Source organism: Aptenodytes forsteri, unplaced genomic scaffold, assembly GCF_000699145.1.
Source record: "Aptenodytes forsteri isolate BGI_AS27 unplaced genomic scaffold, ASM69914v1 Scaffold201, whole genome shotgun sequence".
In the NCBI taxonomy this organism is placed as follows: domain Eukaryota; kingdom Metazoa; phylum Chordata; class Aves; order Sphenisciformes; family Spheniscidae; genus Aptenodytes; species Aptenodytes forsteri.
The window spans coordinates 279660-304649 of NW_008796209.1; the positions used below are offsets into that span (position 1 = coordinate 279660).

At 42.7% G+C, this 24990-nt stretch overlaps 1 protein-coding gene across 1 annotated transcript in view; it reads right to left on the reverse strand.

Moving 5' to 3' along the window:
- Positions 1-553: 553 nt before the first annotated feature.
- The window catches only part of UNC13B (unc-13 homolog B), a 201160-nt gene continuing 176723 nt past the window's right edge, over positions 554-24990 (reverse strand). The window contains exons 36-42 of the mRNA XM_009288250.1: positions 19358-19414; positions 14715-14795; positions 14169-14316; positions 11353-11409; positions 3569-3661; positions 2032-2191; positions 554-839 (exon numbers count right to left, since the gene is read on the reverse strand). Of these exons, the coding sequence (XP_009286525.1) occupies positions 554-839; positions 2032-2191; positions 3569-3661; positions 11353-11409; positions 14169-14316; positions 14715-14795; positions 19358-19414 (882 nt within the window). The remainder of the gene's footprint in view (positions 840-2031; positions 2192-3568; positions 3662-11352; positions 11410-14168; positions 14317-14714; positions 14796-19357; positions 19415-24990) is intronic.

Sequence of the window (24990 nt, forward strand, 5' to 3'; positions counted from 1 at the left end):
GAGCAATTTGCACTTCTTTTTTAAGCAGACGTTGAGGCGTCTGCGTATCACATTGGGACATTGGTATAATCTGTGCCAGAATATCCCCTGACAACTCCACAGTACATGAATTCAATGAGAGATAACTGTGCTTTGCCAAATCCCCAAATCATTATTCTTCTAATTGCCACACAGTTGTGTGTGTGTACCGTAGTGTGATTATATATAACCTTTTTAACGTCTGCCAACTTCAGAGGATAAAATCACAGTGCTGCATATCAACAAAACCCAGCATACCCAGCCTCCAATATAAAATAATTTATATACACAAAGCAGAATTTGCATCTTAAATAAGAAGAGATTGTCTCATTCTCTATGGTTTCTTACCCAGCTACTAAAAAATAAATAATTCACATCAGATTGATGGATTTGTTTCCTGTACAGCACACGTGCGCTATCGGAGCTGACAAAGACAACATGAAAAAACCTTTTGTAATTAATAAAAGAGAATTGTTGAACACTTGCACATATTGGCACAAGGCAGAAGAGAAAAGGGAACGTTACACAGCTCAGCTCAGGTGCCCTCCTCCGTGGAGCGGGACTCAGATTTCAACTTCACAAATTCTCTAGCGACTTCATCATTGGTTCTTTGAGAGAGAATCCTCAGGACTGTAAGTCCAGTCTCATCCATATGAATCCTGCGCCCGAGGGGGCACCAGCAAGCACAGCTCCCTTTGTCCACTATGTCTCTAAGCTGCATCACTGCTATCCCCAGTACCCGGTCCTCCCGAGCAAAGCAGTAATCCTTCACACAGACTTGGAGCTCGTAGGCATCAGGGCCGTCTTCGTTCCCCAGTATGCTGAAACACACACAGAGGTTTACTTACAGTTTCTCAGAATGTACAAATTCCTCTGCAAAATAAAGGTGTCAGCAGCTGACTAGAGTGCTTAGATGAGCCACAGAAAACTCCTTTCTGTAGAAAACCCCGGTCAGAGAGGGAGAAGGAAAACCTATGGCCTATGGACATTTTTGCTGTTTTGCAGCTGATAAAGACAACCTGGCTCCTTAAAAACGAACAACCATTACCAAGTTGCCTTCGCATGTGCATGCGTGTTAAACTGTGAAATGAGAGGAGTGGAGAACATTAAAGCCATGCTAACCGATTTTCAACTCAGATGACTTTAAACGTTTCTGCTTCTGGTCAGGGTTGCTTCACTTCAGTAATTAATATTTTAATTAGATGAAGTCTTTATTAAAAATTCAGAACCTTCCATTAAAGCAAAAGCTAATAAAATATATCCCCATCTTTCTGATGTTTCTAAAATTAAAAGAATAAAAAAAAAAGGGACAGAATCCCTTTACTTAGAGGAAGCCTGCCTTTCCTCACATCAAAGAAAATTTATATGGACAGTCCCTCTCCTCCGAGATGTTTACGGTCTTTTGCTGGTCATCTCTTCTCCTCTCATTCTTAGTGTACAGCTGGGTGAGCACTAGTCTGTAGCTCCCTTTGTGGAGCCTTCCAAGGAGGAAGATGTCTTTGTAATTATGAAAGCCAGATAAGAAGAGTTCAATACTCGGTGTTAAGAAAGACCGCAATTTTAGCAGTGCAACTTACTACCAGTGCTAAGGGCTGTATCCTTGGAAACAAGTTCAGAAAGCACGTCCCACAGGTCAAGTTGGGATAAAACCACACATTAAGATTAAAAGAACTAAAAATACATAATGAACTTTTAGCCCTAACTCTACCAATAAAAGACACAAAGTTCATTAAAACGATGGAGCACCATAAAATATGTTGATAGGACAAACAACGCATTTCAGAAGGTAGCCAAAGGACACTGCTGGTACAGAACAGACCTCAGCATCCCACCCACAGCAAAAACTCCCATAATCTAGCTCTTCCTGTCAAGACACCAAACACTTGGCCTAGCTACTGGTTCAAGTACTCTTTTGGGCCCTGAGCAGGCTGTTTGTGGACACTGGAAAACTCTTATCTGTCCTCTGCATCTGCACTTGCCACGTCAGATCCCCAGGCTATTTTTCACACTTACAAGTGAAAGGTTTCATTGTATTTGGGAGCCCAGTTGTTGCTCTTTGACTTGGTTGTGAACTTCCTCTTCTTGTCACTCTGATGGGGCCCAATCATGGTGATTTCAACGAATGGACGGAACATGCCAGACGTTTGCCACTTCAGGTCATTGGCTGCCACAACTGGAAAAGAGAGTCACAAGCGGTTTTACAGTAAATACTCATTTGTTGCTATTGCTCTGAACACCTTTCCACTCTGCTCTGCTTTCAATTTCTTGTTTCAAAGGACAAAGTCCAACTCAAAACATGCGAGTGTCCCAGCACACATGGGCAGGACTGTTTTGTAATATAAAGATACGCTTTTTTGCTCTTAAGTTCTGTAAAGGGAATTTAATGCTTGGGACAGCACTTAGCTTTTGCCATATGCACAGTCAAGAAATTAGTCCAAAAAACCAGGCATTCATGCAGCTCCGGGCAGGCTGCCCTGCCAGTTCAATGCTTAAGTCTACATTATGTGTGGGATGAGAAAAAAAAATGGGCATTTTGGGGGCCAATATTAAGGTCTCTGTTGAAAAGGAAAATGAGACTGCAGGTAAGACAAACAGAGCCCATGAGCTGTGGGTGGTTCCAGAACCCAGAATTATTAGCTCTTTAATTCTCATTCTCTCTCAAGTCACTGCAGGGAGCAGACTGAAGCACAGGAAATAGCTCTGAAAATCAGTTTTTGCATTGCAGTGTAGATTTAGCCAGGAGAAGAGAGGCCTGAAGAGCTGTTTATATAAATCTTTAGAGGAAATTAAAGTAGTTAAATATGCTATATTCGAGCAAAGGAGACGAAGGAGGAAGACGACGCCCGGGATGAATCACTGCTTTGGTTATTTTCAGCGTAGCTCTTCAGGGACCAGTGTGGCCTTCAGGATGGGGGAGAGGAGCCTCTGAACTCTTGCTGGCTCTGTGATCTCTCAGTTTACACTGAGCAATTCTGCAACATCGCCCTGTCATGCTGCCCTGTTCTCTGCAGCACAGGCTAAACTGTGGCGCCTGGTTAGAGCCATCGTCTGATTTTTGTTTACTTTGTGAATCGTTGCCAATAAACAACAGGACTGTACATTGCCATGTCACTGGCTGGACTGGACAAGCTCATTTGCTGTTTCTCTACATGTTCCTGATGTGAAACAGAAAAACCAATTTTTGATTCACAGAATCATAGAGTAGTTTGGGTTGGAAGGGACCTCTAAGGGTCATCTAGTCCAACCCCCCTGGCGTGGGCAGGGACATCTTCAACTAGATCAGGTTGCTCGGAGCCCCGTCCAACCTGACCTGGAATGTTTCCAGGGATGGGGCATCCACCACCTCTCTGGGCAACCTGTGCCAGTGTTTCACCACCCTCAGCGTCAAAAATTTCTTCCTTATAGCTAGTCTAAATCTACCCCCCTTTAGTTTAAAGTCATTCCCCCTTATCCTGTCGCATGAGCTAACACAGAAATACAATGACTGCCAACTGGAGATTTGCCTCGACAGTGTCACAGAGCCTGAGCAGTAACATGTGCTTTGCCATACCTTTCACTGTGACCTTGTGTTCACCAGTTCCTGGGTGGGTATACAGGTCAATCTGTATGGACACTTCACCCACAGGATCATCCACCCCAGAGCCTGTTGGAAGAAAATTGACACCCCCGTGCACATGCGGATTATTGTTTATTGGCACCCATCTTTGGTTCATGGCCTCAGCAAGACAATAGCATTTTCACAGTACACCTTCCATAGCCAGCTTTTCAGTCAACATCAATAATGTAACATTAATGCAAAATAACATCAGGCTTGCATGCCCAACACGCATAAACACTAACGTTTTTTGCACTCCACCATAAAGATCGCATCCTGTTGAGAATACTAGTAAGACTTTTACAAGAATTTGAGAGACCTAAAGCTCGACAGTGGACCCTCACAGAGAGCAAGGATTTTGCAGAGATTCCTGCCAAGCTATTGTGTGCACATGCAGGCATTCCAGCAGTGGGAATTGACATTCCTGTCCGCTCAGGGAAGAAGGGAGGACAAAAAAACCCAACAAAACAAAACAAAAAAACCCACACCAGAGAGGAAGTTTAGGAAAAAAAAAAGGACAAAGATGTTAGTGATTTGCACTGAGCCATAGTGCAGTCTCACCCTCCAAGAAGCTTTTTCCATGTTGTACATCAGATGAAAGTTGTCATCCCGACTGTCTATCTGCTTCCCTTCGGGGGATAATGAGAACCCCTTCACTGTTGTGCCCCAAAAATTATGAGAGAGAAGCACTCACAACTTGCATACTTACTTCCCTTCATCAGTTAGCCAGGGAGAAAACAAGACGTAGCTTCACAGAGGAAAAGACAACATGTTGTAACAGAGGGAGAAGATCTCATGAACGTTACAATTCGTATACTATGATGTTTTCAACTTTTTAACTTTTAATTGTAATTACCATGCAATATGTGGGAATGACATTTTTCTGGGTAGGAAAGTCAAGATGTCATGTAAATTACAGAAAAAGACTGCTTTGCAAAATGAAAATGAAGTCTTTGATAAGATAGTGAGATTGACTTTACTTTCTCTTTGATAACTGTCTGATCTCAGGTTGACAATTAGCAATGCTGTTGTAATTGGGTTACCTACAGGGTAATTGGGTACCTATGAACAGCAGTGTTATTCTGTCAGTTTTGAGGCTAAGACACATTACTAAGCGAAAGAATTGGTGTGTTTGAAATTCAAGATAAGGAGCTTGAAGGATGTCATTAAACAAACATTTTGATTAGATAGATCTAACAACGTCAACTTTCACAAGAACAGTCTGCAGGCAGCAAAAACACTCATTTAAAGACCAAGAGGTTGAGAGCTAATCTGTGCAATTCTCTGAAGAGAATTACATGGCACAGAACTGTAGGCAGTGAAAGTCACATTAATATACAAGTAAAAGTATCTGAGCAAACGTAACAGAACCTCAAATTATTATCTTAGGGTAGATTCTCATTCTTGACCTGCGTACAATAAACCGCCTCTAGGCTGTAACATTTGTCCATGATCTTGAATGTACTGTTTTCTCCCCGCTTAGAAGGGCAGTGTTCCTTCTTTTCTGTATATAAACACAGAGCTTTAAAATTGCTAGGCTTAATTATTGACCTGCCCCATCTGATGGTGCAAGTCTGTCACTTATACTGTCAGCATTTTCCATGGGAACAGACAAGATTACCAACAGTATGTAAGAACTTTATCAGGCCACATCTGCAGAAACATCAACCGCCAAACAGAGGTCATCTTTTTACTATCTTTAGTGTAATTAATAGGTTATAAATGAGACACTGATGCTTCAGAGGAATGACAGCAGAATCATCCCATTACCTTTGAGGGAGACAAAATTTAGATTTTTTTTTTTTCCCCTACCTTCATTCTTGTCTTTTCATACAAAAATCTTGTTCTATTAACTGAAATGTTCAGAGACAAAAAAACCACTTTGTAGATGGCCAGTGAAAAATATTCTGATCACATACAACTGTGTGTATACACATCCTTGCACATTTAGGGACAAGCAGATTTAAATATTGACATGAAAGTCTCATTGGTATTGCGATACTGGAAGGTGAAACTGCAGAACTCAGCTCGTGCTACGTGTTACAGATGTATTTCACCTAAGATAACAAAAAGACTTTGGACAGCAGAAAATAAACTGAGAGATGAAACAGAACAAGACTTAATTTTTTAGGGCTCTCCTGAGCACCCAGACTTTTAGCTACCCCCCCTTCAAGCCAGATGTTTCAAGCTCGGCCATAACCTTGAGTGCATATCAGACATTACCATGTATTACAGTAGCCCGTCTCAGCAGACCATATGCATGCAACTCTAGGACTTGAAACAGCAATACATAGCCCATGGCAAAGGGTAGGGGAACAAGTCCGTCGCATCTCTCAAAAAGCAGCCCATTTTTGAGTCAGCTTTCGCATCCCATGAATAAATCTCAAGCTCGGGGACAGGCTCTCAGGCAGGGTACAGACTTCTACACCGCACAACCCGTGGCTCCGTTTGTGGGATGCAAGCATTCAGTGAAAGTTCACTTCTACAGGGAGCTATGGGGAATGGGTCTCTGGAAAAGGTTTCTGAGCATGGGCAAGATGACTTCAAAAGCAAGGCAGCTGGTTAATGTTGTTATGGTAACAACATTAGTCTTGAACATACCCTTATCAGGAAGAACATCCTCATTAGCGGTAAACCTAATACCTTTCCCATCATGCACTGAGACATGAATTCAAAAGGCAAAAAGCAAGCAGGATAAAGAGAGAAGAGTGTGAATTACAATCCAATTAGTGGCGTCACTTAAACAAATACAAGACAAATATTCTAGCTCTTAATAGACAAGATATCCTCTTAGATCCTCTGCACCAACACAGGCTTTGGAGAGCAAGGCTGTCTGCGAATAAGGGATTGCCTGGGTTAAAACAAGAACAGAATTTGTGCTGGCGTAACTGAACTGCAAGCCCTGATCCAACTTTGTAGAGCAAACAGTTAACAGCATAGTGCTATAGAAGCCTGCTCAGTAAGAAAATGAGGTCAATACCTCACAAACCAGAAGATGCAACCATTGAGCAGTGAAGTGAGAGGGGCAAACAGTCAGCATTTAAATAGTTCTGCATGCAGCCATTTCCTCTCATAGGCTTGTGGGAAGCTTGACTTATGCAAAAGGAAACATCAGTCAGAGAGCTCTGGTAAGCAGATGTCAGCTGTAAATACTAGTTTTGTTCCTTCTGTCCCTCCAACGCATGTGCAGATCTCCAAACCAATCTACCAACGGGGGTTACCGAGAAGCGTATGCAAGCAATATCCTTTTCTAGCCCCAATCTCAGGAACGGAGCAAGTCATGCCTTTCTCAGAGATATTCCATCATTGATCCTACAGATATAGGTGGTGTAGCTCCAGTCTTTTGTTCCCCAAACAGGGCCCAAAACTCTCAAGCCTGCTAATGTAGAAGATGCTGATTTGGACCAGCTCAGTGGCCCGCCATGCCCAGAACCTGTCTCCTAAAGTGGCTCAGACGAGCCACAAAGAAACATCATCAGTCAGCTATGGGATATAATCGATGACCTTGTAACGAGTGCATCTTATGTCCTAAAACTAGAGCTTAATTCTTTCTAAGCTTCTTAAAAAAAATAAAAATACTCAACACACACACACACACACTTCTGTGGCAACTCTGTATATTCCTGCTGTTCTCAGATTATGTTCAACTCTTTGTGAATCTGCTAAACACTCACCCTCAGCGGAGTTTTACAGTCAAATCATGCACTGTATGAAGCTGCTTCCTTGTATCCGCTTTGAATTTGCCACTTTGCAACTTCAAGGCAGCATCTTCTTCCTCTAATTTTAAACATTCCTGACTGTAGCATGAAGTGTAGAACAGCAGTGCTGCACACATCCTTATATCTTGGCTCATCACGACAACATAATAGGATCCACATAAAAAACCTAGCTTCAATTAATGGTCTGGATATATAATGGGAAACATTTGCCATAGAACAGCAAAGATTGAAAACAAACTGTGCACACAAGTTCCCGGTTAAAAAGTGTTTGTATAACTCTAATGGCAACAGCCAAGTTCCCGGAGTCCCTTCTGGGTGTTGCAGTCTTTGACCTGTCTGGCCACTGGATGTCATCGTTGCTCTGCTGGGACACAGCTATAGGACCATTCTCTCAAATGCACGTACTGACTCTTTACTTAACTTCAGTTAAGTAAATATAATGCAGTATATTTCAACCTAAGCAAGAATATACCGTGCTGCCAAAGCAGGGATGATTCAGTCCCCCAAAACGACACTCAACTTTTCACTTTAAAACTTTTAAAACAAACCTGTTATGCTCAAGAATTCTCAGTACTTTCTCCACTGGTTGGGGAATGCCAGTATCAAGCAGCCGCATTTGCACACAAGGGAAAAGTGTGTTGGCTAGGGAGTACTTTCCCCTTGATTTCAGGGCTCGGTGTGGCAGTATGCTGACAGAGTTATTACAGTCTGAGGGGTCGCCAGCTCTCATAGGCTTGGAAAGATTAAAGGAAAAAGGACCCCAAGCAAAAAGGTGGCAGAAAGACACCCCCATGGAGTTGCATGACTTTTGCTGCTGAGATACAGTAGCCCAATGACAAGACTTGTATTTAAACAGCCTGAAAACTTAAAACATTAGTTTCAGTTTTGACCTAACCTCTAATAGCATCTGTCCCCTCTTACTGAGATTAGTGAGATTCATAGTCAGCCAGTGAAGGTCCCTGACTATAGACCAAATTATTCTGTACAACAATGAAAGCAGTGAAAGAGAGAGACAATTAACTGTTTACCCCTTCCAAATCAATGAAATGGCACTACTATCATGCCTTGCCAGAGAGCTACCAGAGAACTCCAGTGACGCATCCCAGCAGCTTACCAACATGTTGTGATGATTTGTAATCACCTAGCTCGCTCATATCCTGTACTGGCTGCAGACAAAACAGTGCTTTTGTTACTCTCCTGAGAGACTTTTCCCTTTACAGGCAGTGTGCAGCTCTGTGACTTATCACGTCACTGTCAATCAGTCTTAGTCAGACCTACATGGGCTGCTGGCAGCTGGCCTGTGACACAGGCACCGACTAGTTTCTGCATGGTGTCTTGCTGAAATGGTCTCTCTGTAAGTCTCAGTACAGTAACTTCAAATTTCACTTCTTTTAAGTCACCCATCCACTTTAATTCATGAAACATGACTGTTAAATGAGGATTGCAGAAAAAAAGATCACAAACACCCCAGGACTTATGTTTCACATATTTCTGCTCTCTCAAAATGTAGTTGTTGAGTCGGAAATAACCCCCTTTCCCTCCTTCCCAGTTTCAAAAGCTCTGAACTGTCACGTTTCCAGAAATGTTACTGCCAAAAGCACTCTACAAACTGGCAGAACAAGTCAGAGCAATTACTAACAGAGCAGATAGCTCCATTCAACTTTGCCAACAACACAAAAGAGTCTTACCCTGCGCTGTCTGAGTCTGGACAAAGGTTTTTATGAGAGTGTCTGTGGTCTGAGTGTAGAGAGAGAGAGCATATCGAAGTGACTGCAGGTCTGGACTCTTCTCCAAGAAGGTTTTCTTCAGACCATTCCCACCAGCATGGAAATATTGCTAGGAGTAAAAAGAAAGAGGAAAAATACTGAGGAAGAATTGCAACCAGCAACCAACATTTACAGGCTATAGTGTGTGTGGATGGGAAAGAGCTGGAAAAATTCACAAAACAGCTTCTGTTCCGGAAATCCAGCTCTTAGACCAACCGATACCAATTGATCATGGCTCTCCTCTTCCAAAGCACTTAAATATAAATATGCTGGCTCCCAGCACATGCCAGTCACCTGAGCCTATTCAGGTTTACACAAACATGGCAGTATCACTCACTCAGTGCCATTATCGCTGCAACAGCAGCGACAAACACCTCCCCCCTCCCTGAAAACAAGACGTAGCTTCACAGAGGAAAAGACAACATGTTGTAACAGAGGGAGAAGATCTCATGAACGTTACAATTCGTGTACTATGATGTTTTCAACTTTTTAACTTTTAATTGTAATTACCATGCAATATGTGGGAATGACATTTTTCTGGGTAGGAAAGTCAAGATGTCATGTAAATTACAGAAAAAGACTGCTTTGCAAAATGAAAATGAAGTCTTTGATAAGATAGTGAGATTGACTTTACTTTCTCTTTGATAACTGTCTGATCTCAGGTTGACAATTAGCAATGCTGTTGTAATTGGGTTACCTACAGGGTAATTGGGTACCTATGAACAGCAGTGTTATTCTGTCAGTTTTGAGGCTAAGACACATTACTAAGCGAAAGAATTGGTGTGTTTGAAATTCAAGATAAGGAGCTTGAAGGATGTCATTAAACAAACATTTTGATTAGATAGATCTAACAACGTCAACTTTCACAAGAACAGTCTGCAGGCAGCAAAAACACTCATTTAAAGACCAAGAGGTTGAGAGCTAATCTGTGCAATTCTCTGAAGAGAATTACATGGCACAGAACTGTAGGCAGTGAAAGTCACATTAATATACAAGTAAAAGTATCTGAGCAAACGTAACAGAACCTCAAATTATTATCTTAGGGTAGATTCTCATTCTTGACCTGCGTACAATAAACCGCCTCTAGGCTGTAACATTTGTCCATGATCTTGAATGTACTGTTTTCTCCCCGCTTAGAAGGGCAGTGTTCCTTCTTTTCTGTATATAAACACAGAGCTTTAAAATTGCTAGGCTTAATTATTGACCTGCCCCATCTGATGGTGCAAGTCTGTCACTTATACTGTCAGCATTTTCCATGGGAACAGACAAGATTACCAACAGTATGTAAGAACTTTATCAGGCCACATCTGCAGAAACATCAACCGCCAAACAGAGGTCATCTTTTTACTATCTTTAGTGTAATTAATAGGTTATAAATGAGACACTGATGCTTCAGAGGAATGACAGCAGAATCATCCCATTACCTTTGAGGGAGACAAAATTTAGATTTTTTTTTTTTCCCCTACCTTCATTCTTGTCTTTTCATACAAAAATCTTGTTCTATTAACTGAAATGTTCAGAGACAAAAAAACCACTTTGTAGATGGCCAGTGAAAAATATTCTGATCACATACAACTGTGTGTATACACATCCTTGCACATTTAGGGACAAGCAGATTTAAATATTGACATGAAAGTCTCATTGGTATTGCGATACTGGAAGGTGAAACTGCAGAACTCAGCTCGTGCTACGTGTTACAGATGTATTTCACCTAAGATAACAAAAAGACTTTGGACAGCAGAAAATAAACTGAGAGATGAAACAGAACAAGACTTAATTTTTTAGGGCTCTCCTGAGCACCCAGACTTTTAGCTACCCCCCTTCAAGCCAGATGTTTCAAGCTCGGCCATAACCTTGAGTGCATATCAGACATTACCATGTATTACAGTAGCCCGTCTCAGCAGACCATATGCATGCAACTCTAGGACTTGAAACAGCAATACATAGCCCATGGCAAAGGGTAGGGGAACAAGTCCGTCGCATCTCTCAAAAAGCAGCCCATTTTTGAGTCAGCTTTCGCATCCCATGAATAAATCTCAAGCTCGGGGACAGGCTCTCAGGCAGGGTACAGACTTCTACACCGCACAACCCGTGGCTCCGTTTGTGGGATGCAAGCATTCAGTGAAAGTTCACTTCTACAGGGAGCTATGGGGAATGGGTCTCTGGAAAAGGTTTCTGAGCATGGGCAAGATGACTTCAAAAGCAAGGCAGCTGGTTAATGTTGTTATGGTAACAACATTAGTCTTGAACATACCCTTATCAGGAAGAACATCCTCATTAGCGGTAAACCTAATACCTTTCCCATCATGCACTGAGACATGAATTCAAAAGGCAAAAAGCAAGCAGGATAAAGAGAGAAGAGTGTGAATTACAATCCAATTAGTGGCGTCACTTAAACAAATACAAGACAAATATTCTAGCTCTTAATAGACAAGATATCCTCTTAGATCCTCTGCACCAACACAGGCTTTGGAGAGCAAGGCTGTCTGCGAATAAGGGATTGCCTGGGTTAAAACAAGAACAGAATTTGTGCTGGCGTAACTGAACTGCAAGCCCTGATCCAACTTTGTAGAGCAAACAGTTAACAGCATAGTGCTATAGAAGCCTGCTCAGTAAGAAAATGAGGTCAATACCTCACAAACCAGAAGATGCAACCATTGAGCAGTGAAGTGAGAGGGGCAAACAGTCAGCATTTAAATAGTTCTGCATGCAGCCATTTCCTCTCATAGGCTTGTGGGAAGCTTGACTTATGCAAAAGGAAACATCAGTCAGAGAGCTCTGGTAAGCAGATGTCAGCTATAAATACTAGTTTTGTTCCTTCTGTCCCTCCAACGCATGTGCAGATCTCCAAACCAATCTACCAACGGGGGTTACCGAGAAGCGTATGCAAGCAATATCCTTTTCTAGCCCCAATCTCAGGAACGGAGCAAGTCATGCCTTTCTCAGAGATATTCCATCATTGATCCTACAGATATAGGTGGTGTAGCTCCAGTCTTTTGTTCCCCAAACAGGGCCCAAAACTCTCAAGCCTGCTAATGTAGAAGATGCTGATTTGGACCAGCTCAGTGGCCCGCCATGCCCAGAACCTGTCTCCTAAAGTGGCTCAGACGAGCCACAAAGAAACATCATCAGTCAGCTATGGGATATAATCGATGACCTTGTAACGAGTGCATCTTATGTCCTAAAACTAGAGCTTAATTCTTTCTAAGCTTCTTAAAAAAAATAAAAATACTCAACACACACACACACACACTTCTGTGGCAACTCTGTATATTCCTGCTGTTCTCAGATTATGTTCAACTCTCTTTGTGAATCTGCTAAACACTCACCCTCAGCGGAGTTTTACAGTCAAATCATGCACTGTATGAAGCTGCTTCCTTGTATCCGCTTTGAATTTGCCACTTTGCAACTTCAAGGCAGCATCTTCTTCCTCTAATTTTAAACATTCCTGACTGTAGCATGAAGTGTAGAACAGCAGTGCTGCACACATCCTTATATCTTGGCTCATCACGACAACATAATAGGATCCACATAAAAAACCTAGCTTCAATTAATGGTCTGGATATATAATGGGAAACATTTGCCATAGAACAGCAAAGATTGAAAACAAACTGTGCACACAAGTTCCCGGTTAAAAAGTGTTTGTATAACTCTAATGGCAACAGCCAAGTTCCCGGAGTCCCTTCTGGGTGTTGCAGTCTTTGACCTGTCTGGCCACTGGATGTCATCGTTGCTCTGCTGGGACACAGCTATAGGACCATTCTCTCAAATGCACGTACTGACTCTTTACTTAACTTCAGTGGTTTAATGCAGTATATTTCAACCTAAGCAAGAATATACCGTGCTGCATATACCGTGCTGCCAAAGCAGGGATGATTCAGTCCCCCAAAACGACACTCAACTTTTCACTTTAAAACTTTTAAAACAAACCTGTTATGCTCAAGAATTCTCAGTACTTTCTCCACTGGTTGGGGAATGCCAGTATCAAGCAGCCGCATTTGCACACAAGGGAAAAGTGTGTTGGCTAGGGAGTACTTTCCCCTTGATTTCAGGGCTCGGTGTGGCAGTATGCTGACAGAGTTATTACAGTCTGAGGGGTCGCCAGCTCTCATAGGCTTGGAAAGATTAAAGGAAAAAGGACCCCAAGCAAAAAGGTGGCAGAAAGACACCCCCATGGAGTTGCATGACTTTTGCTGCTGAGATACAGTAGCCCAATGACAAGACTTGTATTTAAACAGCCTGAAAACTTAAAACATTAGTTTCAGTTTTGACCTAACCTCTAATAGCATCTGTCCCCTCTTACTGAGATTAGTGAGATTCATAGTCAGCCAGTGAAGGTCCCTGACTATAGACCAAATTATTCTGTACAACAATGAAAGCAGTGAAAGAGAGAGACAATTAACTGTTTACCCCTTCCAAATCAATGAAATGGCACTACTATCATGCCTTGCCAGAGAGCTACCAGAGAACTCCAGTGACGCATCCCAGCAGCTTACCAACATGTTGTGATGATTTGTAATCACCTAGCTCGCTCATATCCTGTACTGGCTGCAGACAAAACAGTGCTTTTGTTACTCTCCTGAGAGACTTTTCCCTTTACAGGCAGTGTGCAGCTCTGTGACTTATCACGTCACTGTCAATCAGTCTTAGTCAGACCTACATGGGCTGCTGGCAGCTGGCCTGTGACACAGGCACCGACTAGTTTCTGCATGGTGTCTTGCTGAAATGGTCTCTCTGTAAGTCTCAGTACAGTAACTTCAAATTTCACTTCTTTTAAGTCACCCATCCACTTTAATTCATGAAACATGACTGTTAAATGAGGATTGCAGAAAAAAAGATCACAAACACCCCAGGACTTATGTTTCACATATTTCTGCTCTCTCAAAATGTAGTTGTTGAGTCGGAAATAACCCCCTTTCCCTCCTTCCCAGTTTCAAAAGCTCTGAACTGTCACGTTTCCAGAAATGGTACTGCCAAAAGCACTCTACAAACTGGCAGAACAAGTCAGAGCAATTACTAACAGAGCAGATAGCTCCATTCAACTTTGCCAACAACACAAAAGAGTCTTACCCTGCGCTGTCTGAGTCTGGACAAAGGTTTTTATGAGAGTGTCTGTGGTCTGAGTGTAGAGAGAGAGAGCATATCGAAGTGACTGCAGGTCTGGACTCTTCTCCAAGAAGGTTTTCTTCAGACCATTCCCACCAGCATGGAAATATTGCTAGGAGTAAAAAGAAAGAGGAAAAATACTGAGGAAGAATTGCAACCAGCAACCAACATTTACAGGCTATAGTGTGTGTGGATGGGAAAGAGCTGGAAAAATTCACAAAACAGCTTCTGTTCCGGAAATCCAGCTCTTAGACCAACCGATACCAATTGATCATGGCTCTCCTCTTCCAAAGCACTTAAATATAAATATGCTGGCTCCCAGCACATGCCAGTCACCTGAGCCTATTCAGGTTTACACAAACATGGCAGTATCACTCACTCAGTGCCATTATCGCTGCAACAGCAGCGACAGACTCCTGCCATCTCCTGAACTGGGACAGGCGCTATCCTCCCAAATAGTATTTAGGGATAGAGCAAGGGGATGACAGAGACAGAAATGGAATCACTTACTTTGATAGTATCCAGTGCCAGATCCAAAACAGCACACTGCTTTGGAGTGAGACTCCTAGTTTCTTCTCTCACCATATGATCCTGCAAACAACCATTGTATTTGACATGAGTATGCTGTCAGAGACTAAAGGAAAAGAGTCCCCAGTCTCACCTCTTTCTCTGGATTCATGCTGTGGCTACATGGCCACAGCATTAATTCAGCTGTTAAAGGAATGCTTAATGGAGTCTCTCACAGTCATTTACTACAGCTTAACTTGAAAATAAACCTACTTTCTCCATTTCTGGCAGGCACAGAAGAGAGAAATAAAGAAAAGAACTGGACAGAGATAAGTGACAATTTAATATCACAGTTTGTCTCTCAGAAAACCCAAACAGGAACCTGCTTACTACCCCTATCATTCTAGAGCAGCCACAACAAAACTCTCAAGACACCACCTAAATCAAGGAATTCTGAGAACCAGATATTGGGAAAAGTTGTTAGATGTTGGTTGTGGATTTTTTTTTAATTCTTCCACCTACAAAGGTCACTAACTCATCATATTGTTGGTGTAGAGGAAGAAAAACAAACAAACAAGCAAGCAACATGTTCTAGAAAATACCTTTGCTAAAAGAAGTTGCTCCCATAAAAACTCACCACCTCTAATAGCAAAGAGCCAGGAATTCCTTGAGAAGGGATTCCCCCCTCCTGCAGTGGGAGTGTATCCCTGTTAAGACTCCTGCCTGACTACAAGGATGTGTCACCCTTTGGTATTTAACTAAGCTCTTTCTCTCTGATGCTTGGTCTAGGTGTCAGGGAAAACCAGCATATTTTAGGAAGCGAAAGCTTTGCACAAACCCAAATTCTAACTGTCTGAGCTGCTGGAGGGTCAGGAGAGCTGGCTGCAGCCTGGGTGCTGAAGCATTCATGAAAAAGATGCAGGCAAATCAGGCAAAGGCTACTTATCCCTACCTTAAACGTGTCATAGCCTCTGATAAGAGGCACTTTCCAGGAGACATGTCTACTAAATTGTCTTTGAGTAAAGCATGCCTAGTGTGTGGCATCATGTGCGCATTTCACGCTGATAAGCCTGCTGGCTATCTTGCAGTCTAGTGATTTTTCACATTGCCTGGTACTGTTCCCATTCATTATCCTCCACGATCCACCTACTGCCTGCTGGAGATGGGGCTCACTGCAGACTAGGCACAGTGCTAAGCATTTGCCACGCCTCTCAGACATCTAGCTAGCACCTTTGCACAGTGCTGCGTGAAACTGTACTGAAGATGCCTCTCAAGTCAGCAGTACCTCAGACAAGTTTGCACTGCGCTTTCTTGAGTACCAGAGACATGCCTGAACTTGCCTCTTTTCCCCACGCAGGCTGCTTCTGGTCTGCAAAGCTATGGGCAGTGGCACACTACTCTGTAAGCTGCAAAGTATCTTCTGTTGCGACAAGCTGTCCTTAGGGGAGCAATAGCTCTCCTCCCTCTTCTTCATGAGCTGGGAGTAACTCAATTGAAGATGATGTGGCTTCACACTTCAGTACACAGAGGGTAAAACATTCTTTCTCTGTCTGACAGTCAGATTAAGTGCACAATCAGCCAGAGCCCAAAGCCACGTTCATGGGAGAGGCCAATTTAGTCAGGGTAGCTGTGTCCCCAAGGCAGAGTGACTTTCATGTCTGTTGAAATGACTTTCTAGGTCTGCCTGCCAGATTCACCACACTGCCAGAAAACGGGTGGTCAGCATTTTTCTCTTAAACACCTAAAGAGCTCATTCAGCCCCGCTCTGAGCGGTCACCCCACAAATGCCCATGCAGTCATTGCACGGTAACACGTCACTACTTTCTAAGAGGGTTTCCCAGTGCCATTTACTTCAACACATTATGTAAAAATAACCCAGCAACTGGACTGGTAATGCTTGCACCTATATACAGAGGAGCCCATGACTGTCATTCCCCTGCATACCTGCCCTCTGCAAATCCCACACTGTTCCTATAAAGGACTGCGCAGAGTGCTACCCTGCACTTCCCAGATTGCCAGCAAGGAGCAAGCCACAAATATTTACATGAAATAATTATGCAACTTCAAGCAGAAGAAGTTAAAAAAAAAAAAAATCTTTTCCTGGTGTCTCAGACTCATCCTTGTATTCTCCACAGGTACTCTCAGAAGAACCTCTGCGGTCAGAGCTCAGCTGGTTACCCTGGGGGCAGCGCAAGGGAGAGGAGGCTGCTGCTCCCTGCTCCAGCTGCTGGCTATTAAGCAAACCAAGCAGAAAGAGTTTGATAATAAATGGAAGGCAGATATGTGGCACCAAGGTGCCAGGTTTATGGTTGGTTTTCTGAGCATTTTAAAAAACACTGTGAAATTGATTTGTCATCAGGACAAAAGCCTGTGCTTGTCAGGTCTGTCAGTCTCAGTTTTCAGCTGAGTTATCTGATTCACTAAGGCTCTGTTCCCCCTGTTCTATTTAGGACAAATAAAGCTTAAAATCCATCCCATAATTTTCCCAGGCTTTTAGAGGAACTGCAAAATGCACAGGAGAGGGGCTCTGAAGAGCCATTTACTCATGCCTTCCCCGTTAGCTTATATGTGCCCGCAAAAACAAAAGGAAAAAAAAAAAATATCCATGATGCTTACACAGACCCAAACAATTTACACTCCTGTAACACCTTTACTCTTCTGGAAATTTTTGGTCACAATGTTGTTTCACACTATCTGTCTGAACTAAAGGTCTCCAGAATTCAGGTGGAGAGTGCTTTAACACTTGTGTACGGCTCTCTCGCCACATATAAAAACCTGTGTACCTGTGCTGCTGTAGTCCTATACGTGGATATGCAAATAAAGGCTTGAACACACACCAGGGCTTGCCTGATTTGCATGATTACGTGCATTCCTAAAAATGCAGTCCAGTGTTACCAAAGTTACCAAAGCTTTACAATAACTGAACTGAAGACAGGCTGCTGCTGAGGCATGGCCTTCATCTGACCAGTGTGAATGGAAACCAGCAAAGCTTCCAACTCATTCCTGGCAAAAAGCACCTTGTATATATTAAGAAATTCCAGTAACGAGAAAATATGGAAGAAGCAAAAGATAACAGTGAATGTCATTGGCTACGCCTGAGAATACAAGCAAGCCACAGGAACTCGCAGTCGTCTGTGCACAAACTTGTCCTTGTGACCTGGGAGGAGAAACAGAGCAAATTCAGAGCTCTCCCCCTTTGACACCAGGAGCACATGTAGAGGGCGGGGATGGCTTCTCTTCCTCCAAATGCTGGGTTCTTGCTGAAGTTTTTGAAAGGGGAAGGGGATACTCACAGGAAAAGGGAGTCACATTTGGAGGCTCTGGTCCAGCTCCCACTCTCCCCACTTTGGCTACAAAGCTCCTCTCTCCCCATTTCTCCCATGGAAGCGACACAGAGCATTGTAAGCGCAGGAAGCAGCGGAGGCAGTGCAATCCTCAGGAACCACCACGTCACCAGGGAGGACAGCCAGGCTGTGGGAGTGCATGGGGCTGTCCCCCAGCACTAGCGACAGCTATTCCCCTGGGGAACCACACTTGAAGGTTTATGTTATGCCACTGTTAACTGCTATTTAACAGCCTCAAAATGCAGCTGGAGAAAAGTGTGTGCATCTAATGACACACTTGCATGTCCAGATCACTTACTGGGATTGCTAATAAGCACTACCTTAAATGAATTGTGTACTGCCCTGGCTCATAAACATGTGTACGTAAAATGTGTCTGCTGGGCAAGGGAAATAGATAAGTCGTATAAAGACATCTGTAATAAGTGCACAAGACAAAAAAATTATGGGAAAAGACAAATGCATTTTGAAATAGCACTAGTCACTTAGGAGAATGCCCTTTGCTGTGGGAAGATTTCCCTGACCACGCTTCGAGACAAAGTTCATGTTCAGCTCCGTCTTCCTTGCAGCACAGTTTGTGCACTGATGCTTCAGACTTAGACCCTCTCTTGTACAATACCTGTTTTGTAGCACAAGTCAAATCACAACATAGTGCAATTTGAATGTTGTAAGGCGTCACTATTTTCATACCATTCCTGTCGTGAACAGTGAATTAATGCTTGATTGGCTTATGATGAGGTGGTGTGCACTTAGTAATGTTCATGTCATGCACTGTCATGTCATGCACTGTCAAAACACATCAACATAGCCTTCATGATAAATGCCAGCTTGCCTGTAAAGAGAACCCACGCAGAAGGAATTTACAGACACAGGTTCTCTTCCATAAGCAACAGTTATTTTTGTAACAGTTCATAGAATGCATCGATAGCTAGCGCAATTGTCTTTCCAACCGATATCTCATTATTAGGATCACATAAGGGACTCCCTTTTATACATGGGGATACAGAGGAACTGGCCAGATATTGAGAACTCTACTTTTTTCATTTTAAATTGATACACCAAACTGATCACTGTATCTACAGAAGAGAGAAACTACTTTGATGATTAAACCCACAATAAAATTTAACAGTTAAACACAATACTAATGTTAGCAAAATGCATTTAAAAGCACGTTTAATGCATTTAAAAGCGTTTCTCTACAAGTGCGTTCAGTCACAAACCACTGGAAGCACAAGACATGCTATGTGCTACTACACTTCCATGCTTACACACACGAACATTAACACAAGCCACACAGAACAATACCTTCAACTTTGATAAGTGTCCCAGTTCCTTAGCAGCACTGAAAATCAACTGTGTGCCCTATGATTGCAAGAAGTTAGAAAAGAAAGGAAGGGGGGGGGGGGGGAAAGATTATAAACAGGCTTTGCATGTTTTTCCTCTGAGCAAGTCAAGTCAGTTCACAGACAGAACTTTACATAACCACCCCAAGGCCAGTCACAACAAGTTGACTCCTTGCCAGTTTATTACCTAGTATAAAACCTGGCATTTCCGTGGATACCACATCAAGAGCTATTTCGGAGCACAATATTCTGCTAACTGGTTCACTCTTGCTTACAGCGGCCACCCATTTAAACAGGATGTGCCTTCAAATGGATTGCACAGGCTGGGTATGAAGGCAGTGCGCTGGCTTCGTCTGCAAGTGCTCCTCTAGATTTCAAGTCACGTCTAAATACACATGAGGATGGCATAAGACCGGCCAAAGCAAAAGGTCACACAACTGATGACAATCTCACTATAGAAGTAGAGCCCAAGCAATAGGGTGAGGGTAAGAATACATCAGATCAAAACCAAAACTGGATCTGAGCAGTTTTTGTGTGAGAGAGTGGCAAAGTCCAGTGAATACTACAGCATCACTTTTACATGTCAAAAGCTTGGTAATGGCTCTTCTTCCCCCACTGTGGGTTACTGATGCTGTATAACCAATGAAGAAACAAAAAGGGAATATAAATCCCAATGATGGAAAATCTTGCTTCAAGTCACTTACACTCTAGTATAATGGATTTTTACATACTTTCCCTGCAATGGTTATAAGAAAGATATTTTTCCTTTTCCGCACCACAGCATTTCTCTGTTGTGTAATATTCCTTTTGCCTGGGGAGTTAAGTCCAAAATTTAATGAGAAAGCCAAAAGCAAACAACACAATTCTCCAGCCTCTTCTCCCAGAGATGCTTTATGGGGTGTGCTGGAATTTATTTTCTCCCACTTTGCTCCTTTTCATTCATCTAATCTTGCCTTTTTCTTTAAAAAAGTCACAACTGCCTATTACTTGACTTGGAATAAAACCCCAGCCTACTGTAATTCTGGCTATGAATTATGCATCTATCATATCATGAAACTTTGCCTTCCACTTCAGCCCTCTTAGGCTAGCCAGATTTGGGCTTCAGGACCAAGCCAAAGCTATGGGTGACCCCTCTTCCCTAACTAAACCTCCCCTCTATTATCTCTCTCAGGAATGCCTTAGGTATGTCAGGAAAGCTGCCCTCTCAAAGATGATCTTCGGCTCTCCTCACTTGTAATCGGTCATTAGAGGATAGCGTTAAAAGTACTTGTAAACATCACCATAGCTATCTATCAGTTGAGAAGTACCTGGGGGATGTCCCAGCTGAATGCCTGAAATAAGCTTCCAGGTACAGACACTGGTGGTTGGCACTTTACAGTAGGGTCTTTTTGCTCAGGAAAACAGTTGGGAGAAGATGAAGCTCATCTTATTTGGAGACTGCTGGCTCCATGAGGACCATGTTTCCCCAGAGGTCTCCAGTTCTCATCTCCAGTTCTCATTTCCACAGCCCTCATTCCCCCTCCTTTACTATCCTTTCTCATCTCAACAGTCTTTCCCCTCCCACTGAACTACAACTGCCATGACCACTCCCCACCCCGAAATCCCTCAAACTGTAATGAAGCAAGATGTAAAACCAGAATTATTATATTGCCCTTTGCCCCTGCCTGTGCCACTCAGCTTCTTTTCTTCGCTGCCTTCTTTGGTATTTATTTGTTGCGTTTTAAGTCAGTACTCTGTGGAGCAGGAACTACCCCATACATGCATTTGCAGAGGAGACTCTGGGAACTAGGCTCTTCTGCAGAGATCATTGCTGAAACTGCTTTTTTTCCTAGGATTAAAGTTAACATCAGCCCCACTGATGGGTTTCCCTCAGCAAAAAAGTGCCTTTATACTTGTTGCTAGAGGTAGCAGGTACCCTTTTACAGAAGGAAAGCAGGCAAACAGTTTACAGCTGTAGCACTGAAAAGACTGAGACCTGCTCTAGGGTCACTGGACACCCTCTTCCCATTAAAACAGCAGTCCCAAAGTGAATTTTTAGATGAGATACTTTTTCTTTAGTTTTGCCAGCTTCAGAAGTGTCTTCAAGCTGAAAGACACTGTGACCTGAGATCACAGACAACCTCTTGATTTGCTCTATCCGTAACCATCACCCAACACTCACTGTTCCTCAGCCTTTACGTTTGTTGAATACAAATCAATACGGAATGAACTTTATTGACTTCGTAGCTAAACAGAAGCTCTTGATAATTGATTAAATTCACAACTCTTGGTGGGGAAAAAAGTGCAGGCAAGGACAACACCTTGTTGAGCTTGGGAGCTTCACTTGCTGCCAGTATCTAATGTGCAGTGTTACAGTACAACTCCCTAAACGGAAAGAGTACAAAATTCTCTCTATTTCCAGCAAGCGAGGTTGAACATGACTGCACACCAGGAGCAACACAGAGATTTCACTGTGGGCCACACCAAGTAATCCACCAAGGGACACGGCTTCAGCCAGCGCTCTGGTACCCAACAGATGCGCCCACTGTTCTGTATGATCGGTCACGAAGTTTGTTTGACTTATGGGTCTTAAAACTTAAGGTTTTCATGCCTGTTGACCAAGCAGAAAAAAAATATTAACATTTTTATAACCTGAATTCTGAAAAAGTTAAGCGAGCAGTCTCAAAACACACTAATGTTAACATTTCTTGATCCGGTATTTTCAACCTTCATTGGACACTTTTTTTTTTAATATAAATTTGAACAACTGCATTAACTAGCCTAGGCACATAGTCTCCCTGCCGCAGGCTTCTAAGGAGGGCAGGTTGGTAACACTGAGCAATACCCAGTGACTTGATACGCTTCAAGGAACAAAGCTGTTCGGATAACTACTCCTCAGTTCTTGCCTGATAAGAAAATCCTCATCAGTCAGCGCCAATCTCTGTCAATGTGTCTGCAAGGAGAAGTTATTTTACTGTTACATTGAGTTTGTCATCAATGCTGGTAACATCTAATGAAAATCTGGACAGCTCCTTCCTCTGCCAAATGGCATTCTTGTGAACACATGCTGTACCTCCTCAAAAAAGTTATTTATTCATGGGAAACATATCACAAAGCTCTACAGACAGCACTTATTCCAGGCGCACCTCTAGGGAATGAAAACAACTAAACTTAAATATAAGGTAGTTTTGAGAAAAGCTGCCCACAATGGAATTGATTAAAACATCAAGGATGGAAGATGAGGAAAAATTAAGTCCTTATTATGAATTGTTTCTGCCTTGCTCTGTGGCAAACGTAGCTGGAAAGGGGACAGACCTTAGTGCCGGTTTTCCGGGTTCTTCCCATGAAATTAGTTTTACCTTCCTAAGCTTTTTGGAAACATGAAAGACATCTATAGTCCACAACACAAAGATTTTATATTCCTTGTTAATGGTCTGACTGTTTTTTTCCCCTCAGTGAAAGCATTCAGGGAAGGATCATCAGCTGACTCAAGTCTAATTGCTAGAAGCCAACAGAACTGCACTGATTTATATTCCAAGAGGCTCAAACTCTCACAGCTTAACCGTCCTACTGCTCAGTTGACAAAGTTAGGGAACAAAAGCCTACTGCAAGTCTTTTGAATTCCAGTCCTTTTTTGGAAAACATATTATTACTCAGGTTTCTATTTCTGAGACATACCAGTGCAAGGAAGTTTCCTCTGGTATTGTACATTCTTTTCCCAGATTTTTTTAATTCCTACATTCAACAACAATGAGATCTGATCACTTACTAGCAGCATTTAAGTTCATTTAAAAAACTTTATCATCAGGCAATGTTTGCTACCACCCATTAAAAATTAAGACTTTTTTAGCTGTTGTGGTGTATTAAACATTGAGAAAATAGGCTTAAAAGTGGGGATGAAAAAGGGAAAATAATTACCTGTCGGTACAGAGATCTGGGCACATGTGCAGTTCACAGGCCATCATTTCATTCAAGGCTAAGAAAGCTTTTTCTCCTCATCACAGAAGCAGCCTTGGACTTTGTCGCTCCTAGCTAGCACAAGGGACAGGATTCATTTAAACTAACACAAGTTAAGAAAGGTTTCAGAAAACCTCTTAAAGCCAAACTCTCCTCCACCACAGAATAGCTCTGGAGCGGTGCTGCTTTCAGATGAGCCTGAAGAACAGCCAGTTTGGAAGTCACGTGCAAATTCTGTCCGCAGATTAAAGAAAATTTTGTTCTTATCCTGGACCACATTGCCATTTAGTGAAGAGAAGTCTGATGAGTAGAAAAAAGCACAGCAGGAGCAAGTACAAATGGAGCCTCACATGAATGGCTGCATCACACCGTGTGAAATAAAGGAGAGGCTCCAGAGGAATCATCTGTGTGTAAATGAAGCAACTCTTCATTGACCTGACTAGTCACTGATGGCATGCTATAGTTTTGTCCTAAGCAGCAAGGGAGAAAGAAATGTATAACTAATCCGTTAATATCCCCAGGACTTGTGCACTGAACCCCAAAATAAGGATTCCCAGAGAGCTGTGTTTGCATATCCACTCATCCAAGACAGAGTATTTAATTAAACGTTGATCTTTACTTAAAACTAGTGAGGTGTGAACTGCTCAGTGAGTTACAGGAGATCATGTTGCTACTAATCTCACAACCCATGGGCAGTCAATGCTCAGAGAGGTAGAAGCCAGTCGTCTGAAAGTCATTAAGGCACCGGCAGCTCAGGTCATCAGAGTGGGAGGCTGTAAAACTGCCCTGACCCCACTGCAGCCTTCACGGGCAGTAGCTGCCTGCTTTGTCACCTGAGCCCCACCCTACACAAAATCTTCCAGAAGCAGCAGAGAATGGAAGAGCAGAGCTCAGATTTTCTTCCTTGTGTAATACAGGCTGAGCTAATTTAAGTGGAATAAATCGGTCTGGAGAGTAATGGGCATTAAAGCATTGTGCAGTGACAGAGTCACGCAAGTGACAAGTGAGACCCACTGCAGCATGTCGAGAACCTTCTACCTGAGTATGCTTTCTATGACCACCATCAAAAACACTTCTGTACCTCTAGCAATTTTACAGAAAGGAGAGACAATATTCCATAAAAGGGACTCTTTTCTACCATGAATATCCCCTATTTCTTAAGGGCTGCAGAGGAGTTTTAAGAGGGAAACCCTCATCCAGTGGTCCTTCAAACATGAAGAAACAGCTCTAGGGCTTTCTATTGCTGAGGGCAGGGAAGACAGAGTTACAGTGCCTGGAGCTATTTCTCAGTCTGATGCTCTTTTTTTTAAGAGAAAGCAAAATTAGATAAGAGGTGCATGGCAGAGAAGCAGAATAGCAAAGAGAAAGTACTGCTTCTGCCCACACTACCAATCTTGAGTTTTGCCTTGCCTCGCCCTGCCAGCCTTGATGATGAAAATCTGGTGGTGACAGAATAAATCGCTATGTCCCAGGGCACAGTGGAAGCAGCTCTTTGCCCCTGTAGCCCACCTAGCCTCGTCACAGGTTCCCTGCTCAAGGACTGCAGACAAGGGCATTTTAATCATTGCATTGTTCACAACTGCCTTTCTGAAACAGTGACTCTTTTCCAGTTTGGACTAGTTCAGCCTCCTGACTATGATACAATTGATTAGACAGCTA